This window comes from Nipponia nippon, unplaced genomic scaffold, assembly GCF_047370975.1.
Source record: "Nipponia nippon isolate SJK-2023a ecotype South Korea unplaced genomic scaffold, ASM4737097v1 scaffold_4, whole genome shotgun sequence".
NCBI classification, from domain to species: domain Eukaryota; kingdom Metazoa; phylum Chordata; class Aves; order Pelecaniformes; family Threskiornithidae; genus Nipponia; species Nipponia nippon.
In genome coordinates, this window is record NW_028262358.1 from 42,446,847 (window position 1) to 42,469,032 (window position 22,186).

General features: G+C 35.1%; 1 protein-coding gene across 8 annotated transcripts in view; it reads right to left on the reverse strand.

Moving 5' to 3' along the window:
- Positions 1–524: 524 nt before the first annotated feature.
- Positions 525–22,186, reverse strand: part of RYR2 (ryanodine receptor 2) — a 434,903-nt gene continuing 413,241 nt past the window's right edge. For all 8 annotated transcript variants that reach the window (XM_087777049.1, XM_087777051.1, XM_087777048.1 and 5 more), the window contains 9 exons: positions 20,743–20,876; positions 13,886–13,946; positions 13,009–13,155; positions 10,966–11,100; positions 8,512–8,668; positions 6,577–6,641; positions 5,166–5,266; positions 3,582–3,633; positions 525–1,821 (listed from right to left, as the gene is read on the reverse strand). In XM_087777049.1, coding sequence (XP_087633175.1) covers positions 1,726–1,821; positions 3,582–3,633; positions 5,166–5,266; positions 6,577–6,641; positions 8,512–8,668; positions 10,966–11,100; positions 13,009–13,155; positions 13,886–13,946; positions 20,743–20,876 — 948 coding nt within the window. In that variant the 3' untranslated portion in view covers positions 525–1,725. The remainder of the gene's footprint in view (positions 1,822–3,581; positions 3,634–5,165; positions 5,267–6,576; positions 6,642–8,511; positions 8,669–10,965; positions 11,101–13,008; positions 13,156–13,885; positions 13,947–20,742; positions 20,877–22,186) is intronic.

A 22,186-nucleotide genomic window follows, 5' to 3' on the forward strand; every position in this document is an offset into this window, starting at 1 on the left:
AGTTGTGCCAAATAGGGAGGAAACAAAGCTGGAATGAATACTCCAAACTGGGTAGGGGTGGTTAAAAACCTGAACACAACTTGTAGCTGCTGTACCTGCCCCTCCCACCATCACCAGCCTGCCCAGCCTCTGGCCTCAGATATTGTAGAATTTGAGAGAATTTTACCGGAATCCTCATCAGGATCCCATTTTCAGAGCAGCAATATTCACAGTCTGCTAAACTGAAAGCCTGGCTTTTAAGAATACAGCATTAGTATTTTTAAAGGATTATTTCTTTAGTTATAATTTTTCTTTGTTATAACTGACTATTGATACAGCCAATTTATTTTATGACAAAATTGTGGCCTGTAAAGAAATGAGGTGGAGCACCAGAACAGCAAGAAGTCCAGGAGAAAAAACAAAAACAAGCCAAAAAGCTCTCATTAAGGAAACAGCAGCTTAACCCTGTTTTGAAGTGATGCAATTAATTCAGAGATTAATAAAAAGACTCCATAACAAAGACCTCAAATGCTACCAAAACCAGCTTGTGTCCATTCTGAATCTCTCTTTTTATTTGTAAAGACTGGCATTACAATTGAAAAGGACTCAAAATGGAGTGATGTACACATCATTGGTGTTTCATGATGCAACTGATGAATCCCTGAATGGATATTGCTTCAGCTTTGCTTTTAAAAAATAATTTAACAAGAAAATCTTCAACTCCACTATCGATCACAGGTGGCAGAAATGAAAGAAAGAAAAAGAAAAGAAACCAAAACTACTGTCAAATTCATAACATATACATTGTTGGCTGATGACACTTGTTCCAGATGTACAATAAAGCCCACAACACTTTATTACTATGGATATAATTATTGTGAATGTTTTTTTCATGTTGATCAACTTGCTTCTGAAGGTTGTTTTTTGATTGTTTTAAACTTGCATAATAAACATGCAATGAAACATTTCTTGTTAAAGTGTTTTTTGCAGTCGTCTTGTTTTCATACAAAGATTTCATAAAGTTGCAGTGTTGTATCAGAGCATTACCAAAATAAGAGCAAAAGCTAAAGAGGAAGGTAAATGTGAAATGATTTTTATGAGAATAACCTAATCTTGTCCTGAGACACTCCAGTCTTATTAAAAAGATGTGCACAATCAAATCCCTTCCTCCCAAACCCACCAAAGCCACAAAATAAATATTAACTTGGAAGAAAGGGAAGACATAAAGAAAAAAAAAATGATGTCATCATGCACTCATCTTCTGCATAGCTCAACCCACATATAGTAAGGCACTATTTCCCCACAACTTAGTGTCCACAACAATCTTTTACAGTGCTCTGTGAACTACATATAGTTCCTTCCAGGATGATGAAATAAACAGATTGAATGAGTGTTGCTACCATGTCACCCCATGTGTGATCTTATAGACAAGAGCATCATCTGGCAGTTTCAGAAATAAGCTGTCTCAAGTCTCTTCTTATGTGTGCATGTTATCTATAGGGATATCTTTTGTGTGTGCAAGTGGTTGGTTTGTTTTCCAGAGTTGCTGTTATTTCTCATTGTTCTCCACTCCAGTGTTCTCAAAGCAAATACACAAGAAAATAAAAGCGCAGTTGGGTCATTAAAAACAGAGCTTTGGTGCTCCAAAAAGCACATAGCTTTGGGGATTTAAGAAATCTGTTAGACATTCCCAAAAGAGTTGGGAAATACATGGACATATTTTCGTCTGGAAATCCTCATCTCTGCTTAGTTGAGCTGGTCTTCATATTGTTTTCGGAAGCAATCACCGGCAGGGAAAAACTCCCAGCACCGTTCTTGGTACATTTTCCATACATAGGATTCCTGAAAGAAACACAATTTACATAATTTAACTTCATTCAATGAGAAAGCACCAGCCATGACTTTTTTCATTCTCTTTTATTTATATACTGCTTCATTTTTTTGATTCTGTGCATATCAGGTCGTTGTATATCAATCTACAAAATCACGTTAATGATTTTGATCAGTTTAGAGTAGGTTTTAGATTTTTGTCACCTAGTCAAAAAGCGCTAGAGAAACACATAGAAGAGGACCAGGTAGTTTAGTTCTTATTGCACATCCAGGAGCACTGTAAAGCTCAGTTAAAGCTGGTCACAAGACAAATACCAGGGTAAGCAGAATATTTTCTGTCATAGAAATTTGACTGAATTTCTGCATCAGTCATTTCAAAACATGCCTACACACAATACATAAACCAAAATGGCCTTTAAAGGTATTTCTTAGAAGAGCAACATTTTCTGCATCAGTGGTGGTGGTTTTTTGTTTTTTGTTTGTTTGTTTGTTTTCTTTCTGATTACTTGTTCAGGTAAGGCTCTGTTTCCAGGCAGTCCAGAGAACAGTAAAGGATATGTCAGTTTATTTCCAATTTAATCACACCGTTTAAATATGCTTTTTATTATACAAATTCCATGGTAGAAAGGACATGTGTTACATAAGTTATAGAATCATAGAATCATTTAGGTTGGATAAGACCTTTAAGATCATTGAGTCCAACTGCAAACCTAACACTGCCAAGTCCACCACTAAACCATGTCCCTAGAAGTTATGTAGTATGAAGTACTCTCAATTTTCAAATTATCAACTAACAGTATCAAAACTGAATGGTTAGTAGAAATCGGGCTTCAGTGAATATAGTAGGATACACTGTATGCCAAAAAAAAAAGAAAACACAAATAAAAAAGACTTTTTTAAACATCTGATTTAATATGAAGTTCTCAAATGACAACTGGATGTTCAAAAATAGCAAAGCAAATACATAAAATCTGATACGGGACAGGGCTGAGAAGATTTATGCAAAGAAGATGATTATAATTGCCCAGTACATACATCAGAGTTCAGAAAGAGTAAGCTGCATAGATTTATAGCAAATCATCTTTCTGACCCAAATCTGTAGGGCTACGTATATGGTGCTCCTCAGGTTTTTTGTTTTCTGATCTGCAACATGGGAACATTTGCTTAGTCAGCTGCAAGACTGTCACTAGGAAAAAACAGTAGTCTGTAAATCTGATACATTTTTTACTGACTTTAAGTATACTTAAAGAAGTTGAAGGAAGCACCAGAAGTTTGAAAGAACAACAGCAAAGAAGAAACCTTCAGGGAAAATGCCTCTCACAGGTTTCATTTTAAATATATGCACAAGCTCTTTCACATGGATTTATCCAGGAATGTAGACATAGAAGATCACATATGCATAATAATAAAGGACGAAGACTATTAAAAAAGAATCAACAGGGAGAAATGAAGAGTGCTGCTTTCACAGGATGCTAAAATGTTCTGTTTCTCATTTTTGTTTATAGTCTGCATTTATATTTTGTGGAAGTAACAATTTAAGAATAAAAGGTCAGATAACAAAACAGGAATAGAAACTACTACAGAATTGATACTCAATCTAACATTAAGCAACCAAAGCCCTAAGAGCTGTTTAGAAGAATGAGAATTATGTTACATACCATATAGGGAGCTATTAATTAGAATACTCATAGTTTTCCCAAACCTGAATGATTTTTATTTCAGAATCAGTCTTATTTAATAACTGTTGACATTCATAGAGTTGTTCAACCTACCTGTCCTGTATGCTCTGTTTCATCTTTATTAATAAGATACATCAGAAAAAACCTACAAGCAAAGAAACACCTATTATGAATACAATATTTGGAAACATTAGGCAACCCACAGAGGGATGGATATTTTTCAGCATGTACAGTGATAATGCTGTTCATGGACTTACAAAATCCAGAGTTCTATTTATGATAATATTCCCAGATGCATTAAATATACTTTCCTGACACTGTTGACATTTACTCGTTCAATTAATAGTATGCTCAAATGCAAGAGATTCAGTTTGATTTACAGTAAATAGCAACTCCATTTCAGTGAAGATTTTTCTAAGATTTCTAATCTGGAAATTATAGTAGACATTTTCTTGCCCATGAACACCAGCTTGGAATTAGACAGAGAATAGTCATTGGAACTTTTTTTTCCCTCTCCCCACAATGAATAAGAAATGCTGCTGATGATTAAAAGATTTCTCTTATTGAAATTATAGGTTGGGGATATTTTACTAGTGTATGTAACTCAAGATCAACATGAGCAGAAAAGAACTTGTAATTTAAAAAATACATTAGTCTTGGGGTTTTGAGATATCTGACAGACACTAGGTGATGATTTCAAAATTTCACTCATAATAGACATTCTCTCCAAACATATGTAAAAATATAAAATACCATCATGCACAAAAATATCAAAAAACATTTCCTTAGGATGATGCACTTAGAGTAAGTATGCCATACTACGTTATTTGTGTAGTACTTTGTAAGCAGGAACAAAATTCCACATGATGGTACTTTTAACGTATTTTGTTTCCACAACCTGTTTTTCAGGTGGAAGTTCTTTATAGGGATGTTTGACTTTAAAGTCTCATTATTTTGTGCGCATACAGTGCTAGTTTATAGACACAAAGTCACAATCTATCCATTGTTTCATACTGACAGCACTAGTATAAAACACACTTTGGCACTGGATTTTCAGATCTATTTGACAGGAGAAGAACAGTATAACACAGTGATTGTGGACCTGATAAATAATTTTATTTCCAGATTTAAAAAGACCAAGTTTAGCAGTCACTGATGCTCTGCTTGGATTTTCCAAAGGTGGACCTGATGCCCTTGGTCTGATCCCTCCCCTCTCTAGCTCCTCGTTCCAGTTCCCCTTCCTCCCTTTGTCCCGGGTTCTCTTAGTCAGCCTCAGCACTCCACTCAGAATATTTTGTCCAATGTAAGTCTTCCCTCTTTTGCCTTATTGCTTTGCTTGTGCACTCTCTCCATCAGTCTCCAGGACAGGTCATACTGTTCCTCTGTACCTTACACAACACATTCAATTTTACAATGCCTCCACAGCCACATACTAAGTTCCCGCTTTCCATCTCCTAGCTCAGACAAACTTGGTGTGTCACAACCAAGCTGGAAACAAGGTAATGAAGTTTGTTCATTCCTTGCTCCCATTGTCACAGAATCATATATTCAGACAGCATGAATGCACATCAAAGCCAAACAGTACTGACTCTTACTTAGGCAAGAGAGCTGATCAGGTACTTGCAGAGGCTGCAAGGGTCATGAGTTAGTGAGGCGTTAATTTTTTACTGTACTCACAAATAATTGGCCAAGTTGTGCTCCTGTAGTGTGTGTGTTTCAAAGCCATGGGGCACTGTATCAAAGTAGTCATTTCCTATTCCACAGATAAAGCACTTTGTCTAAAAGAAAGAATACAGAGCACTTCAACATTATATATAACCCTGCCCCCCTTTGAGAAACGGACAATAAAAATGTAACAATTTTCTTGAAAATGGCAATGTATCATGTATAATATGTGCTGAACAAAAAGGCTTTTCTTTTAATGATTGGGTCTGGATACCTCAGCCAAAACACTTGAATAGAAGATTAACTGCCACCAGAATAGATTCTTACTGTTTAAAAAAAAAATAAAAAGCTTTGGCAGCTGTAAGTGAACAGGTATCAAGAGAAAGAATGGCATACAACAGTCAAAGCTGATTTTTTATTTTCCTTTAACACTGTAAGTAGAACTCACTGTAAGTAGCACTCACTGTAATATATGGCAATATTTACCTCAATGCCTATTGTCCTTGTCCAGCTGAAACTGAATATGCTCAAAGTTTAGATTACAAAACAGAGTAGGTTTGCAACAGTTTTCTGAGTTCTTATAGTCATAGTTAAATGACAGAATAGAAAACCACCAAGTACAGGATACTTATACACATAGATTACCCAAAGAAAATTATATCTGACATGAACTGTAACATGACAGTGTTAACACCCTGTGTTAGAAACCTCTAGTCTGAAGATCCAAAAGACTTAAATAGCTACAGACATGTAATTCATTATAATATACAGCAATGCACAAAGATTTTTCTTGTTTACAAAAATGAAGATACAGGGATTAGTCTAAACTTTAAAAAGTCATGAGAAAATAACCTGTTAGGCTTTTTGTCTGAATTTTTGTTCGCTTATCACTGACAGCAAAAAACTGGCCACACTTGATCTGGAGGTATTAAAAAAAATCCATACTCGTAATTGGCAAACAAATCCAAAATATGCTTAGAATAGAATATCAGTTTAGACAACCTGGATTTGTGTCCCATGCAAAGAGACATGCAAAGTAGCAGCTAGCACCTGTCAAAGAACAGCATACCTCTTTCACAAGAGGCAGCAAAGAATGGTAAATGCTATTCAGAACCTGGATGCCAGCAGAGTTTTGTCTTCATGAAATTGTCTAGAAAGAATTTTATTGGGTACTAACTACTTATGTAAGTTCTTATATTTTAATAGATACAAAAAAAGTCAGTAAAAAAAAAATCCTATTTATTATTTCCATCTAACGAACTGAGATGGGAGAGTAGAATCTCATCCAGGACATTGTATGATATTAGACCGTGTACAGAACTGTATTTTCCTCTTAGTTTAAAGAACTATCCACTAGCTAGACCACATTTTGATTGGAAACAGATATTCATGAAACCTGAAAACAGCAATTGGATGTTCTTACCTCCATGTCTTCCTTAACTTGCTCTTGCTGATCTCTTAACTCACCAAAAGCATCAATAATTAAACCTAGGGTTTAAGTTAAAATAATAGTTAATGTTCAAGAACAGAACTGTAACAAAGGATATTTGGAAATCCAGGGATAACTCTGACAAAGAATATTAAACAAGAATCCCGTGCAGAAATAATAGAAGCCAATATACATTCCAAAGACCACAAAACCAACTCAATATGTGAAGAAAAATGAGCAAGTCAAAGAATATGGCTACAGTAACATGGCTGGGAGTACATTTGGAATTATAAAATGGGACAAGCAGACTTCTGTTGTATTCACAGTGCTCTAATCTTGACTCAGTACATGAAGATGCATGTGGTTTTACAGTGACGGAGGCTTTACTATAGAGGCTTTACTGTATGTTTAACAGAGTTCAGGGGCTTATTACATGGCAGATGCAGAGAGGCCCAGAGCTCTGTGCATCCTCTCTCATTATGGTTGTCATGTAGTACAAGATTCCACTGTCAGAGCTCTACAGATGTAAGGGGTCATTTCAAGGAGATACAGAAAGAACAAAAACCACCACAGACTCTATGGCTCAGATTATAAATTCTTTATGATTCTTCCTTCACTTACACCAATACAAATAAGGACTAACTCCACAAACATTATTGACATTACTGTGCTGTAAAACTGATGAATACCAGATGAGAATTATACTCAAAGCTTGACAGCTAAGGCCTCTACTCTTCAGCCACTCAAAAAATGAGAAAACAAACAGTAGGAGATATGCCACTTCAGGCTATAAAAAAATTTGCACCCTCCCCAAGCCAAAAAACTTATTGCTTGAATAAGAGTTATAAATAATGTACCACAAGCTCAGAGTCGCCTTCTAAACTTCCCTGTAGGAAGTGAGAAAGCATCCTTACTGCTGTCAAAATCATAAGTTAGCTGTTAGCTGACAGAAAGCAATAAGGTATCACTATTTATAACAGCAACTGGACCTAGCAAAAATCATTACATGTTTTTCCAAAATCAAGAATATACTTCTGTTAATTTGTGCAAACTTTAATAAAACATGATCTTCTGGGCATTCTTGACAATCTTTTGAAGGTATTATATGTAAACAGATAGGGCTTTTAAGTACTTTAGGTAATAACATTAAACATCCTTAATACAAACATAATAGAAAAAATCCTGACTTCCCAAAATTCAGTATCCACTATCCGGATTACAACAGTGAGCCACACTATGAGTCAAATAGTTTCACTCAAATTCAGATGCTAACCTGATGGCAACTGACTTTCCATTGTCATTAACCAGGATATACTAAAGCTGTTTCTTATCAAGCACCTTTCTTTACTCTTTGACATTTTTTCAAGTAAGCAGGCATCATACCAAACAGAGGTTTTTATGTAAGAAAAGATTAAACCTCTTAAAGCTATGTTCCAATTTTCACACCACTACCACCAATCTCAAGGTTTGTCAGACAGCCAAGAACATTAGATGCTGGCAGGGGGAATACTGACAGCACCCGCTACTGATTTTGTCCACATAAGCTCACAAAGGATGGGTTATGCTGAAAGATAATTTTAAGGTATGCCACAAGATTTCTAATCACTTTCTAATCACTTCTCTTGCTGATCATTTACAGGAGGCTTTTAGAAAGGGCAATGAGAAGATAGAAACTGTAGTGACACCACTATTCTCACAGCAAAGAGCTTTTTTTGTTTCCACTGATGCAGTTAGAGACTGTTGATTTTACAGACTACGAAGAACAGCATATGGATAAAAGCCAGCTGTGTGTGATTTACTATATAAATCTGTGCTTCATGATCTGCCCTCATGTCCTGGTTGAATCTTAGGTGTGTGATTACCATAGCACTAAGACCTCTGTTCTGCTAAAGAACACTTTCAGTCTCACCATGGGTTACAAACATATACCTTGAATAATTGCAAGCAGGATGACAATCACAAAGAAGAAAAAAGTGATGTCAAAGATAATCCGATAGATTTCATATTCATCTCCTGCTGGATCCTCTATTTCGTCACCAATGCCTCCACCCGCACGTACTCCAACGTACATGTGAAACATGTAGCACTAGAAAACACAACACAAAGGGATACAAAGTTTGTCTGCAGCTAAAAGTAAAAATACCCATTGTTGCAAATTCAGTAACTGGCAGAACTGGTCTATGGTCTAGCAACTATACTATGTCAAGTCATTTTTTTCTCCCCTTTGAGGTTATGTACATTCCTGAAGGAGGTGAAATGCTGCTGTACAGCTGAAGCTGCAGTATTTCGTGTTCTGTCATTATGTAGCAGTTCTAAAAGATTAAAGGTTCAACTACCTTAAGCCCAGCAGCGCACCATGATTCACATACAATCATTTCAGTAATGTGCAAATAGGAAATACCATTACCACTACAGCCATCTCCTTTTCCATTTTCCTAGCTCAAAAGTGAATGACTTTCCCCATCTTTGGTGTTTCAAACAAAAATTAAAAAAAAACAAACCAAACCAAACAAAAAACCTTTGAGAATGTTTGTGCAGAGGACAGGGTAATGATGGAAAAATGAGACTAATACTGTGAAACTACAATCTGAAAAGTGGTATAATAGGTCTCTTGGTATAGTTGTGTGGGATGCTGACAGTGCAAAATTTCCAGTTTATCATGCTATAATTTAATAGAAAATTATGATATCACTCTCAGAGGCCTGGAGCAGGGGATTGGTTCTTTTTCTTCAAGTAGCTTTGCAAACTACAGGTCCAGGGTTCTCACTCCCTATCAAAAAGTAGTGATAACAATAACTAACAAAACCATACAAAAAATCCATTCTTTTATTTCTATGCCACACTTACCCCCAAAACCCCTTATATAAGAAATTGATATAGTAACATACAATGCTGAGTGACCAATGGCTGAAAAATGCAACAATTTTTAGAGACAGTTTTTATTTCACCATTGAAAGTCGATCATTAACTTAATGAGTGAATGCAGTGTTAGTTATCTAAAAAGTTTTAAGTTATTTTTCTGTTTCTAAAAATAGAAATACATTCTCTGTACTTTAGTTTTCTTTTTTTTAACATCCCGTTGCAAGTCTTACCACTTTTACAAAAGATAACCTTGATTTTATAGGACATCGCATGTTATTCTAACTCATTCGTGTACTCTATTATAGCCTTTTTGTAAGTGTACTTTCAGAGAATTACAGAGCAGGTCAGGTCAGAAGGGACTTCGGGAGGTCTCTGGTCCAAATCCTGCTCCAAGCAGAGTCCACTATAAGCTCAGACAAAATTGCTCTGGGCTTTATCCAGTCAGGTCATTACAACCTCCTAAGGATGGAGACTACACAACCTCCCAGCAACCTGATCCACTGCTCTCCTCAGTCGGAACACCTTTTTCCGCTTTATGTCCATGGTCTCCTGCCATGCACTGCTGTAAAAAGCCTGGATTTGTCTTCCCAATAACCTCTCTGCAGGCACTGGGGAGATGCTCTTACACTCTTCCCCCCCCCCCCCCCCCCCCCCCCAGCTTTCTCTTCTCCAGGCCAAACAAGCCCAATTCCCTCAGCCTCTCCTCCCAGGGCAAGTGCTCCAGCACCTGACAATTTAGTGGCCCTCCACTGGTTTATGCTCCAGTTTATCTATGTCTGTCTTGTACTGAATGTCCCAAACTGGACAAAAACATAGACATACTAGTCTGCTTCCACAGTTTACCTTATTATTGGGCTTTTTAATGGTGTCAATTCCCTGGAAATTATTCTGTCGCATAACATACTGAAATATATTTAACTTTGTTTTACGTGATTGCTTTTAGAAGGATATTAACAGCAACACATCTTAGAAATTCTTCATGTTTAAGCTCTACCTACCATTCACAACTGCAAAGCCTGGCTCTGTCTCAGTAAGTACAAAATAATTTTCAGTAGTTCTGAGCACAGGAGAGATTTCAGTAACAAAATTGCCAATTGAAGATAATCATGGCAATTCATGCTAAGGGAAACTGATGGATTTCCAAGCTTAAAAAAGCATTTCAGTACCTAAATTATTTATGTCTTTGCCTGTAACTGACCCTCCTCCTGAATGGCCTGTAGAACCTCAAGATTCAGAAGTACTGCCCTTTAACTGACTCAGCTCAGCTTCACAGCTTGTAGTTGCTTTTCGTCTTTTGAGAATACCATCACATTTCTTCTATTAATTTATAGATGTGATTGTTTAACATACACAGGGTATTTCTAGTTGTTAGGGAGATTCATTATATTTGTTCCTTCGCCTTCAATTACAGTTTTTCCTGTTGCTGGCTAATGATACGACTGTATGAATAGGAATTACAAGAAGGTCAGGGCAAAAACATAACAGTTTAAGAAAAAATCCAGAAAGCAAAATAAGACTTACTGTTAGCATATCATCACATTTCATGTCTGGCATATCACCATCTTCACTCTTGTTGTAGAACTTGCGGAAAAAATTGAATGCCACTACTGTATACAAGTATACTACTACTGCCAGTAATCCCACTGTTAGGACAAGCTGAAAGACAAAATTATAGAGTGTATATACCACCACCATGGAATTATGCTATACAATTTTCTTTGCAGAAAGAGAAGGAAAGTAACAATAATCTATACGTACTAGCAGAAGGAAAACTTTCTTTACTTTTTCTCTGTCTCTTTGCATATCTTTGTAATATTTGGTAATATATCTGCATATTTTCATGCAAAGATTGAGCATTTCAGCTGTTTTATTTTGACGGAAAAGTACGCTTCAGAAACATGATTACAAAGACAAATCTTGCAAAATCTAGTGCATACATACACAATCAAACAATCCATTAGAATCCTATAAAACCCACACAATCAGACAAAAATATCTGAAAATTTATTACCTAATAGTACTACCATTAAATATCACCTATTATATAACTGCAATATAGTATTTCTACTACTTTAATACTGAAACAATTTTATTTACATCTATGAAATCTCATATAAAACAAACTGTTCCTAATATTCTAATATCTACCTCAGAGAAGCAGCAACAAATACCCCACTGCTCAACTGCTGCATCATTAAAATTTTGCCTTGAGCTTTATGGAAAGCAGCTGGAAGTGAACTGCAATATCCTGCAAATTCATATTTTGCTTGCATAGCTGCCAGACCTAAAAAGTTCCTTATCATAAATAATGCCCCCTTACTTCATAGATAATTGGCTAAAACTTCAGGACTATTTTTAAAAGGTAGAATACTTCACTTTTTTTCAGATGCAGACTGATTTTTTTTTTGCTTTTGTGTTCTTTTAAGAAATCAGAATTAAGAATTTAAGAAATTCCGTTCTTTAAAGGGCAAAGAATGCAGTATGTTGATTTCTGTAGCTTTTCAAGACACAATTTTTGTTCCACAAATGAAACTTAAGTTTGCCACATAAATTAAAACAAATAACAGTTTGTCAAGGTGAGTTCATACTTAAGAGTCTTCTACATGTCATGTGCTTCACTAGCTATTTTGAAATATAAACTGTGTACATTTAAATGTGTATTACCTCTTAAAAAATGTTGACAAGGACAGCGCATTTGGAGGTAGAATTAAATTAAATCAATCACCTTTTGCATTTATAAAAAAAACATTGCTAATGACTTTACGTTTCTCTAGTATTAAACTTGCTTAAAACAAAAGAGAATAAAAACAAAAACCCCTAAAAAATAACTTTCGATAAATTTCGAAATGGCACTTGCCACCAGACTTCTAAAGCACCCACACTGTATAAAGTCAGAACTCAAGTTCCATCTTACTACAACAGCACATAAGCATACACAACAGAGAAGACCTTTATGTTACCATTCCCAGCCCACTTGAATAAGAATTACATTAGCTGCCTTGCTGGAAGGTTTTCTAAGCAGACCAAGGGTGGCTTCTTTATCATTAAAAATTGTTTACAAAGGTCCTTTGAACTAGGAAGGCCATCAGACTTGAGGAACACTAAGTCTCAGGTTACATTAAATGCCATTCCTACAACAGATCTCAGTAGATGAAAAGCCTTAGCTATTTTCTTTACTTAAATCAGAAATGCAATTTCTGATTTTGTAGCTTCTTTGAGAAAAGATTTCTTATTATCAAAGACCTGAGTTTCTCAAACAGCCCTCTAACAGAAAGAAGAAATGGGTCTCAACTGGACCTTTCCTTAGATGAATCTTGAAAAAATTTTAAATAGCAACTTTATGACACAGTTGCTTATAACAGCTAGAGACTGTCACACATCCTAGCCCCTTTTTCTTATACTTATAAATTACATTGGCTAGTTTCCCCACTGACTCAAGTTCTAAACTTCATGATGAAAGAACAATTCTGTTGTCAATCTGCAGAGCAGCTGAATTAAGTCGTGAAGAGATCTTTCCTGTGTACTCCTTAAGTAAAAAAGCTGAAAAGGGATGACAGTTGATACCTGTTTGCCATTGTGGGTCACTGATGACAGGATAGTTCGCAATGTCTTGAATCCCATTGCAATGTCAAGGAGATGAGCAGCAAAGAAAAAATTGTTGTAATGGCCAAGGACTGACATGGTCATGTACCACGCTAGGTAAAGGAAAGACTAACAGAAAAAACAAGTACATCACAAAATAAAACTCATGGCTATTATCTTTAACTTAATTCAAAACACTAAGGAAAGGTAGAAATTGCTTGAATGTGTTTTTCTTTAAATAGAAAACAATGATTCTTTTTTTACATAGAATTTGCTAGAGATCTTTGAGAATTTTCTCTTTGTGAAAAAATATTAAATCAGCAAATACAGAGTTCACAAGACATGGTCAAAATTGACATATTGTAGATTTTAATTTGTAAAAACCAATTTTGAAATTGCTAAAAACTTATTTGTTAATGTTTCTAATGTAAACAGTTTTTCTCATTTGAATGATCTTTTGTTTATGAATTTCTAAATAATAATACATCAAAATATTAAAGCCTTAAGGTGGTTAATGACAAATTAAAGGACTCTGCAAGCAACAAAAGGAATTTTATAATTAATTCAAACTACTAAAACTACTACTTAAACATAAGTATTATTTAAATAGTTTACTAACTATTACTACAAATGTTAATTTCATCTTTTCCTCTATCATTTAATTTTTATTGGACTTAAAGACAAGTACATATTTATAAGAGATATTACAGTCCTTCCCTTAGAAATAAACCTAATCCTGAACAAGTTCTAACTCTTTACAGATCATGATGTCTGTAGGCCTAGAGACTTATTTTTTACTTTTTAGAAGGTGAATATATACAGTGTGTATAAATATTTATATATATACTGATAAACTTACATTATCAGTGAAAACAACTCCTAATTTCCACATCTGATACTTAACATCAATGGAATTTAGCCTGTAAAAATAAATAAATAAATTGCATTTTATATCAAAACACAACAGGAAAATACGCAATACAATCTGTAGGAAGTGTATTGCCACATAAACACAGGAGACAACAGCTGATCTATTTCTTCAAAAGGTGAAATACATCAGAACCTTATTCTAATTCACACTTTTACTCTGGAATGGACCTGTCCAAAAAAAAAAAAAAAAAAAAGGCAGAAAAACAAATAAATACTGGTTTGGATTCAGCAGACCTAATGCTGATCGATGTCTACAATGTTATATACATACAAGTGAAGTGAACTGTCCTTATAATCCATGAAGAAAAAGAGATGTTTTTTTTAATGATGTGACCCATCTAAGCCTGAAGTAGCTGTCAAAAAAGGCCAGAGAATTTGCACCCCAAAATGCCAGTTCTTTACCATTAGTTATGATAGCATACCTTGTGTGATACAATTAGATGACTAAATTAAAGACAGACAAAGTGAGGCGAAATGAATCTCAAAGCTTGTGTCCTTTGCTTTTCCCACTAATACCAGGAATAAATGTGAATGAAAGAGAAATGTATATTAAAAGCTTTTGCAGAAAAGGACCTGGGGTTCTTGGTGGACTGCAAGTTGAACATAAGCCAGCAATGCACCCTCACTGCAGAGAAGGCTAATGTTACCCTGCGCTCCATGAGGAGGAGCATTGCCAGCAGGTCGAGGGAGGTGATCCTTCCCGTCTAACTCAGCACTAGTAGGGCCACACCTGGAGTGCTGGGTCCAGGTGTGGGCTCCCAGTTTCTTCCACAGTTTTTGTTGCTTTGTTATATCAGCCAGTTAGCCTCTTTTCCTCTCCTCTCTTCAACAAACTTTTATGTTATACAGACTGATACTGTAAACCATTCTCTCCATTTTTTTTCCTTGTATTTCCTTAATTACTATCTTTAGGTATTAATTCTCGTCTTACTCTATCAACACAAATAAATGTCTCAACATTAAGCTACATTTTTTGCACTAGAATTAAACCCATTAATTTGCTTGAAGCACTTTTTTTTTCCTCTATAGAGAAGTGATACAACTAACTTACCAAAAAAGAGGTATACCATCTTTCCTTGTAACTGTACCTCATCCTCTCTAGTTTTTGACTTTTTCTTTTTTGGAAAGGTTTGGATCATCTGTATTATATTTTCAAAAAAAATTCTAAACCTGGATCACAATTCAGCAACAAATATAAATAATAGAATGAAAAATGTCATCTGTCCTACTTTTCTCCTTAAAATGTGAGTGAATTCAGTGTTCCTGAAAGAGAAGACCTGCTGGCAATGACTAAACAAGTAGAAGTAGAAATAATGCTGACAGATGTCACACACCTGCCATATATGAAAGCATGTGGTACTTCTGTGCCAGATGTTTATATGGAATTACCTGAGGCCTTAGATAGAATACCAAGAGTTAAACCCTGGTCTATCAAGGTCTGATTTCCAAAATTCTTACTTGTATAGCCAGAGCCACTAACCACATAGAAGTAATAGTTTTATTTGAATATTACACTCCCAAGGAATACTTTGCCATCAAAATACCAAACTTCTACTTGTATTAAACACAACAGTATTTACTCTTTAATACAACCAAAAATTAACACCATTTTTACACATAAAGCTAAAAGGCAAAAGACTCAAGTTGAACCTCCTGTATAATAGTATAAACACTACATAGATATAAGTGGAGCTACTACAATTGAAAAACAGCATTAAATCAAACTTAGATCAAGACCTCTACTCCAAATAGTCTACAGCCTATTTTAATTAAGAATTCATTTTTCCTTCTGAAGTGTATTAGTCTACTTGAACAAAAAGGGAAAAGCAGAAGAAATGTAGTAGAAGTTCTCTAATTTACAAAAGATTTGACCCTTGCTCTCAAATTTACACACAGCACATCTTTCATACATACATTTTACTTCTATGCAGAAAACGTTTAGATGATACAGTGACTCATTTAGGGTTAATTTTTTTACCCTTTATTCACAGTGAATTATACTTTTCTGCCTTCACTGAACTTCCACAGGACCATACATTTAGCTGAGAGCAGGTAAAAGAGCACAATTATATTATTAATGCTCTATAAAGACAAAAATAACATAAGCACAGAGACTAATAGTGAATTCTAGAGTCTATTATCTAGTTAAACAAGATTCAACAGACCTTAGTTTTCTTTTTTATCATTTCATTTGCCTTTTTTTTTTTTTTACATATGCAAAGGCAATTTACCAGGTTAAATCTAAAACTTCTAAATTCTAAAATTGGCAAATGCAAATTACTAGGTTAAATCTAAAACTTCTCATACGGTGGCATGAAACTCACAGTTTACTGGGCACATTGATGGCACAGTCAGCAATTGGGTTTGCTTCATTATTCCCTTCATGGTAGACAGCAACTCTGTAGAAACTAAAGCCTAAGGTTTCACCTCAGTTTGTTTCGTGGTGACTCAGGTCATAGTCACTGGGTGACATTTACTGTCTGATTAGAATAGCAGGGATGATATTTGCATAATAAACAAACTACATACACTAGAAAAATAAAATCTGCAAGTTTTTTTTCTAACAGGCTTTCAAGTTTACAAGGATGGAAAGATGCATCCATAACAGAATTCACATTATATCTTGAAAGAAATTATTAGAATCATGCTAGTCTCAAAGGTCCCCACACTGTGCTATGCTCCAGATACCATAGAGTACTCAAAGATAAATCTAGAATTCTGTCATTTCACCAAAGCTAGGAATGCTTCTTGAACAATCAAATGACTTCTCCAATAACAGTCCAGCACAGCTAAGAGCTGCTGATACTATTTTCATAAACTTCAAGCTATAAGCAAATTTTCTAGCCCCAAATTTGAGTTACTGAAGAAATAAAAGTCTATAGAAAACTCTGTCCTAGAAAGAAAAGGGGGAGAAAAAGGTCAAAAATGTTAAGAACAGTTTCTCATTCAAATATTGTTCAATAACATATTCAGGCGGTAAAATGAACCAAAACCTTTTGCAATTTATTTCTGGAAATATTATTGTAGCAAGTTGATTTCTAACTTTATTCTGACCCAACACCACTCACTTCGAGTGTCAGGCATATTCTTGTCAATACATTCCACCTAGTCATAACTATAATTGTCTTACGTATGAAACACCATGGAGAGAACTGCTTATGGACAGGCAGGACACACTCTCATGAAATGGCAAAAAAAAACCAGCACCAGAGGAACTCATCTCTAGTTGATTTACTTTGATGAGTTTGTATTTTACAAACAGCAATAGCTGTAGAGCTCCTAAAAATAGTGTAAATGTTGACCTATATGGAAAAAGGAACTGTTCATTTTTCTGTATCTTCATTTTTTAAAGTCTGATATGGATAGCAAAGGAATAACAACATGCATAATACTGCATTCTCCTGTTTATTTCTGCTCACTACCTTGTCAAGCAGCTCAAAGACTTAAAAGAATATGAGGTCATACAAAAATTAAGCGCTACAGCTGTGAATCAAAAAGTAACAGTATGGTTTCAAATTTCCCTTGGACTATCATTAGTTAGTTTTATATTGGATTAATTTCCTAGTCTGAATGAATTTTTATTTGACTTCTTTCTGCACCATTGAACAGGTTGTTATACACTGTAGCGCTGTAGTTGTAGTAGCCGAGTTTAGTGATGGTGAACAACGGCACAATGTGAGAATGCACAATGTGAATAAATGACAGGAAAATTGTGAGAAATTGCCTGTATTACGTTTGGCTGCACCCTGCACTAGTATTTCATCACCTTCAACAACACCCAGACTTTTTACAGCTTCTTAAGGCATACTGCAGTCAGCTGTTCCAGGTAGAACATAGTAGGTTTTCAACAGTTCCCTTATAAAAAAAAAAAAAACAACCAACACTCAGACAATCAAATGGTACTAATGTTAACTGGAATCAGAAAATTCTGAACTTTTCAGCCTGAATCATTTTAATGTTCATACATCAGAGCTGTTCAGAGCAGTTACAGGGCATTGCCAGCTGAGGAACCACTATCATTACTTTAACTTCAAACTGAAAAATAGCCTTGCAGCAGCATGTAACCTTTTTCCAAAATGACAGACACACTAAAACTGGGAAGAGTTAGTTTTAATTAGTTAGCTCTTCAGATTAATTTTCTTAGCAGACACTGAAATTTTCTGTTAAAGGTTCTTTCAGCTTCTTTCAGGAGCCTAATCTAACAGAGATAACAGTTCAGAAACACGACCCATCTTTCTACAGCTGTAAGGAAAATCATTAATGAAAAAATGATCATTCTTACCAATTAATGGAGTTTCAATGATGGTGTTTAGGAAGATTTGTTAATGTTACTATTTGTACAACAGAAAGCATCCCATCAGATTAGAAATATTCATTATTTATTAATTGGTCAACTCGGTAGGAAATATTATCATTTTTATTGCACTGTGTCAAAATAGTGCTCCTTTTGCGCTAGGCACAGAACAACATCAGCAGGTGATATGTTCTAGAGAATGGTGCCAGCTGACCATTACAAAAAGAAAGCATTGAACCGAAACAAAAACCAAAACAAAACAATGAGTTACTCGGTGTCTTTAAGTTACCGGTCTGCCTTGGAGATACAGCACATAGAACAGATTACTACTTTAAGGTATCCTACACAAAGTCTCTGCAGGCACTATATTTAAATAATCATTTAAACATTTAAATACATATTTATAAATTTAAATATATATACTTAAAAAATACTCAAGACTGCATCCATAAGCTGAATGGCTCTTCCGTAGTTAAAATGTAACTGTACACTGAGGATTTTTTTATGCAGTATATCAGTGGGACAGGCAGGAGCTTCTGAAGGAGCATGGTCACTTGCAAGTACAGTGCTCTGAGTCCCTTGCAGAAAGACAGATGGAAGGGAATCCCAGGTTATTTGCCCACAGGAAAGGGGAAGAAACAGTAGGAGCTAGGGGTCAAGGAGACAGAAGAAAAACCTGGTTCATTTGCATTGGGAATGGGAATGGAAATGCTACATGCTGCATTTCCCTTCTCTGTTGAGAGAGACGTGGGTATGTGGTCTGCCCTCAGTCTGGGCCACCTCCTGCTGGCACATGCAGAAGCAGAGGCACTAGAGCTGGGATCCGCACCAGGTCATACCATTCTTCATTTTTTATTTTTTTTTGCCCTGAAGTGGTGCAGTAAGGGTTCAACTCCAGTGCTTTTCCCACCTCTCTCTTCATTGCACTGTAAATATATTTCAAATGTTGAATCTGGAATATGCCTAAGTTTTAGTAGCTTCATTAGTGTTCATTTTTGAAACTGGTAAAAAGTGGATACATGTACCTTTCTGAAGCATAGGAATTTTATGTAAATGGTTCTGTAAATTTCTGTCATAGTTGTTTATTTTCCCACAGCATATTCACCTGTCATAAGTATGGAATGATTTCTGCAGGGAGAACATGAAAGACTGATGAGGTTGTAATTTTTTTTTTTTTTTTTTTAACGTATATAACATGGAGTAGATGTTAGACATGTAACAAAAAACTGGCATCCTTCAGGTCGGATTCTGAAATTGAGTATTTCATCAGCCTTCTCCAACTGCTTCATTCTGGTCTGTTTTTTCAAGAGTATTCACAGAAACATTATTTCAAATTTCTTCCCAAATATGATTCATGAGCACAAAGGGAAGGGAAAGTAGTTTCATTTTCTTTTTATACCAATAATAAAAGTAATAAAAATCAATTTTTTTTTTCTAAACTCAAGCATGGGTCCTACTATAATCCAGCAGCAAAACAGCAGGTAAGAAAGTATTCTGGAAAGTACTTCTGCCACAATATTAAATTTTATTTAGTATTGCAATGTCACAGAGTCCTTGGGCCTTAACACTGCACCTGATTAATTGTTTAAATGGACTCCAGGTTTATTTATCCAACTTTACGAAAGATGGATATTAAAGATCCATCTTTACAAAATCAGCCCTTGCTTCAATGCAATTCTAATCTACTAGTGGTCCCACTGTCTACCTCATATAATCCTTGCACACCCATTGATAAAATGTTGCTTTTAAAGAAAGCTATAAATAAACCCTTACACTAGAATCTCTGTAGCATTAAAAGTCCATCTGTTAAAATGTATTCTATCTATTCGAGTATCTTTTTTTTATAACATAGAACTGGAAAAAACATTTTTGCAGTGCTTTACAAAACCTGAGGATGTCCCTTCCCTAAGAAGGAAAATGAATGAAATTACTCTGAATGTCTAGGGACTTTCTTTCAAGTCTGTCTCTCAGATGATAGGCAAATACACAGTCTAGAGGAAACAAATTATAAAAAGATATGAAGATTAATCATCCAATTTACTAGATTTTGCTGGTCGCTATCACTTAAATTTATTCCATCATTACTTTATAATCAGAACACGCAGTGCCAATTTTGCCCATTCTTTCCAGCTGAGCTGAACTGAGAGAACTATGAAAAGGAGTTTTCAACCCCATTGTAATGACACTATCAAAACAGTAGGAATGTGATGCATTCAAGCAGCTGTGCACTAAATTAAATCTTCATACATAAAAAACATTGGAGTCCTGCATATATGTTGTCTATAATGAAATAAATTCACTATATCATTCGACTTAGGAATTGATTTATCTTATACAGCTATACATAAAAGTGCAACAAGAAAATTCAAAGCTGAATAACAAACCTTGAATGCTTGATTTTAACTTACAAAAACCCCCAAAACTAAAAAAAACCCAACCAACCAAAAAAAAACCCCAACAATCACACAAACAAACCAGAAGCAAATGCTTACACAGCAGACAAGGAGCTATCCTTCTTTGGTTTCTTCTTTTCTCGAGCATCACTAAAATCGAGAGCGGCTTTGTCCATTCCTAGTAATTCACTGATCCTGTCACGGCCATAGAACTCACCATATTTATCCATGACCTAAAATTAGGAGGAACAGACAAGAGAATCAGTTGGGTAGGCCAGCTGTTTCTGAGGACAAGAGGTTTAACATACACGATCTTTTTCATCTGTTTCCAACTATCATATGAGTCAGTAATATTTTTTTTTCCCTGCTCAATTGCAATCAATTCAATAGAGGCAGGAGGTGGGTGTCAAAGATAAGATGTTCCTACTCATTTAATCGAAACAGGAAGAGGAAAGCAACCCAGCAGAAGGAGAACAACTACATCAATATCATCACTGACAGATAAAAAATACACTGTGAGGTCAGACAGGAAAGAGATGTTTTGAATATCCGATCTACAGGAAAAGCTCTGATTAAAATAAGATTCTCAAAGACAGTATTTCAGCCTTACTAGTTATTCCTTTTAAGAAAAAAAATACACATTTGTTCTGTTTAAAAAGTTTTTTTAAGTAACCTGAACGTCTTGATTGGGAATTTTGGATTTTTTTTTTTCTTTTAAGGGGAAGTATTTCACATTGAAATAGTAATGAAAAATGTTCTCACTTATTAACTAGCTCCATTGCATAATTTTATGATCTTATTTTTGTTAGTTAATAATGCAATGAAACTATAATACACATAGACTATGTAGGAATCAAAAGATCTTGAACAGAGAGTTACAGCTAAAAATGTTTTTTTGTGAGTTCAAACTATCCCCCATCTTTTTCTTACAAAATTTAACATGTTTCATATGAAACTTTTCTGGAAATGAACATTTACTTGCTCTCATTCTCACTGAACACACAGTTGCTTTCTAAATATTATCTGTCTCTTTTAATTTTCAAAAGAATACTCAAAGAAATACAAAATTTTGGATAACAAGATCATAACTGAATGACTCCTGCACGTGAAGTGGTATTTTACCAGCTTTCTAATAAGCAATGCTTTAAATTTTTATTGATATTTTTGCAGATTTTGAGAGACAAGCCTTCTTTGTCCCATGCCTGAAAACAGTGCTTCATGACTGTGGATCATTCACTAGGCTGGGGATTTAAATATGTTTATATATAAATATATATAGAGAAAACATTCTTTGCAAAATACTTTATCTGAAGGCACGTAATCTATGCAGAGCAGTTCCTCATCCAAAGATAAAGTACCAAACCTTCCACACAATTTAAGACCATGCTCCTTTCATTTTAACAGGAACCTTCCGTGACCTACTACATTGACAGGAGCAACATAGAATTTTATTTTCTTTCTTGAGTACTCTGTGCAAGCTCCCTCCTCTTTGCTTAGATAGACAGATAGAAATATGTATCTAACAACTTCAAATATGCAAAAA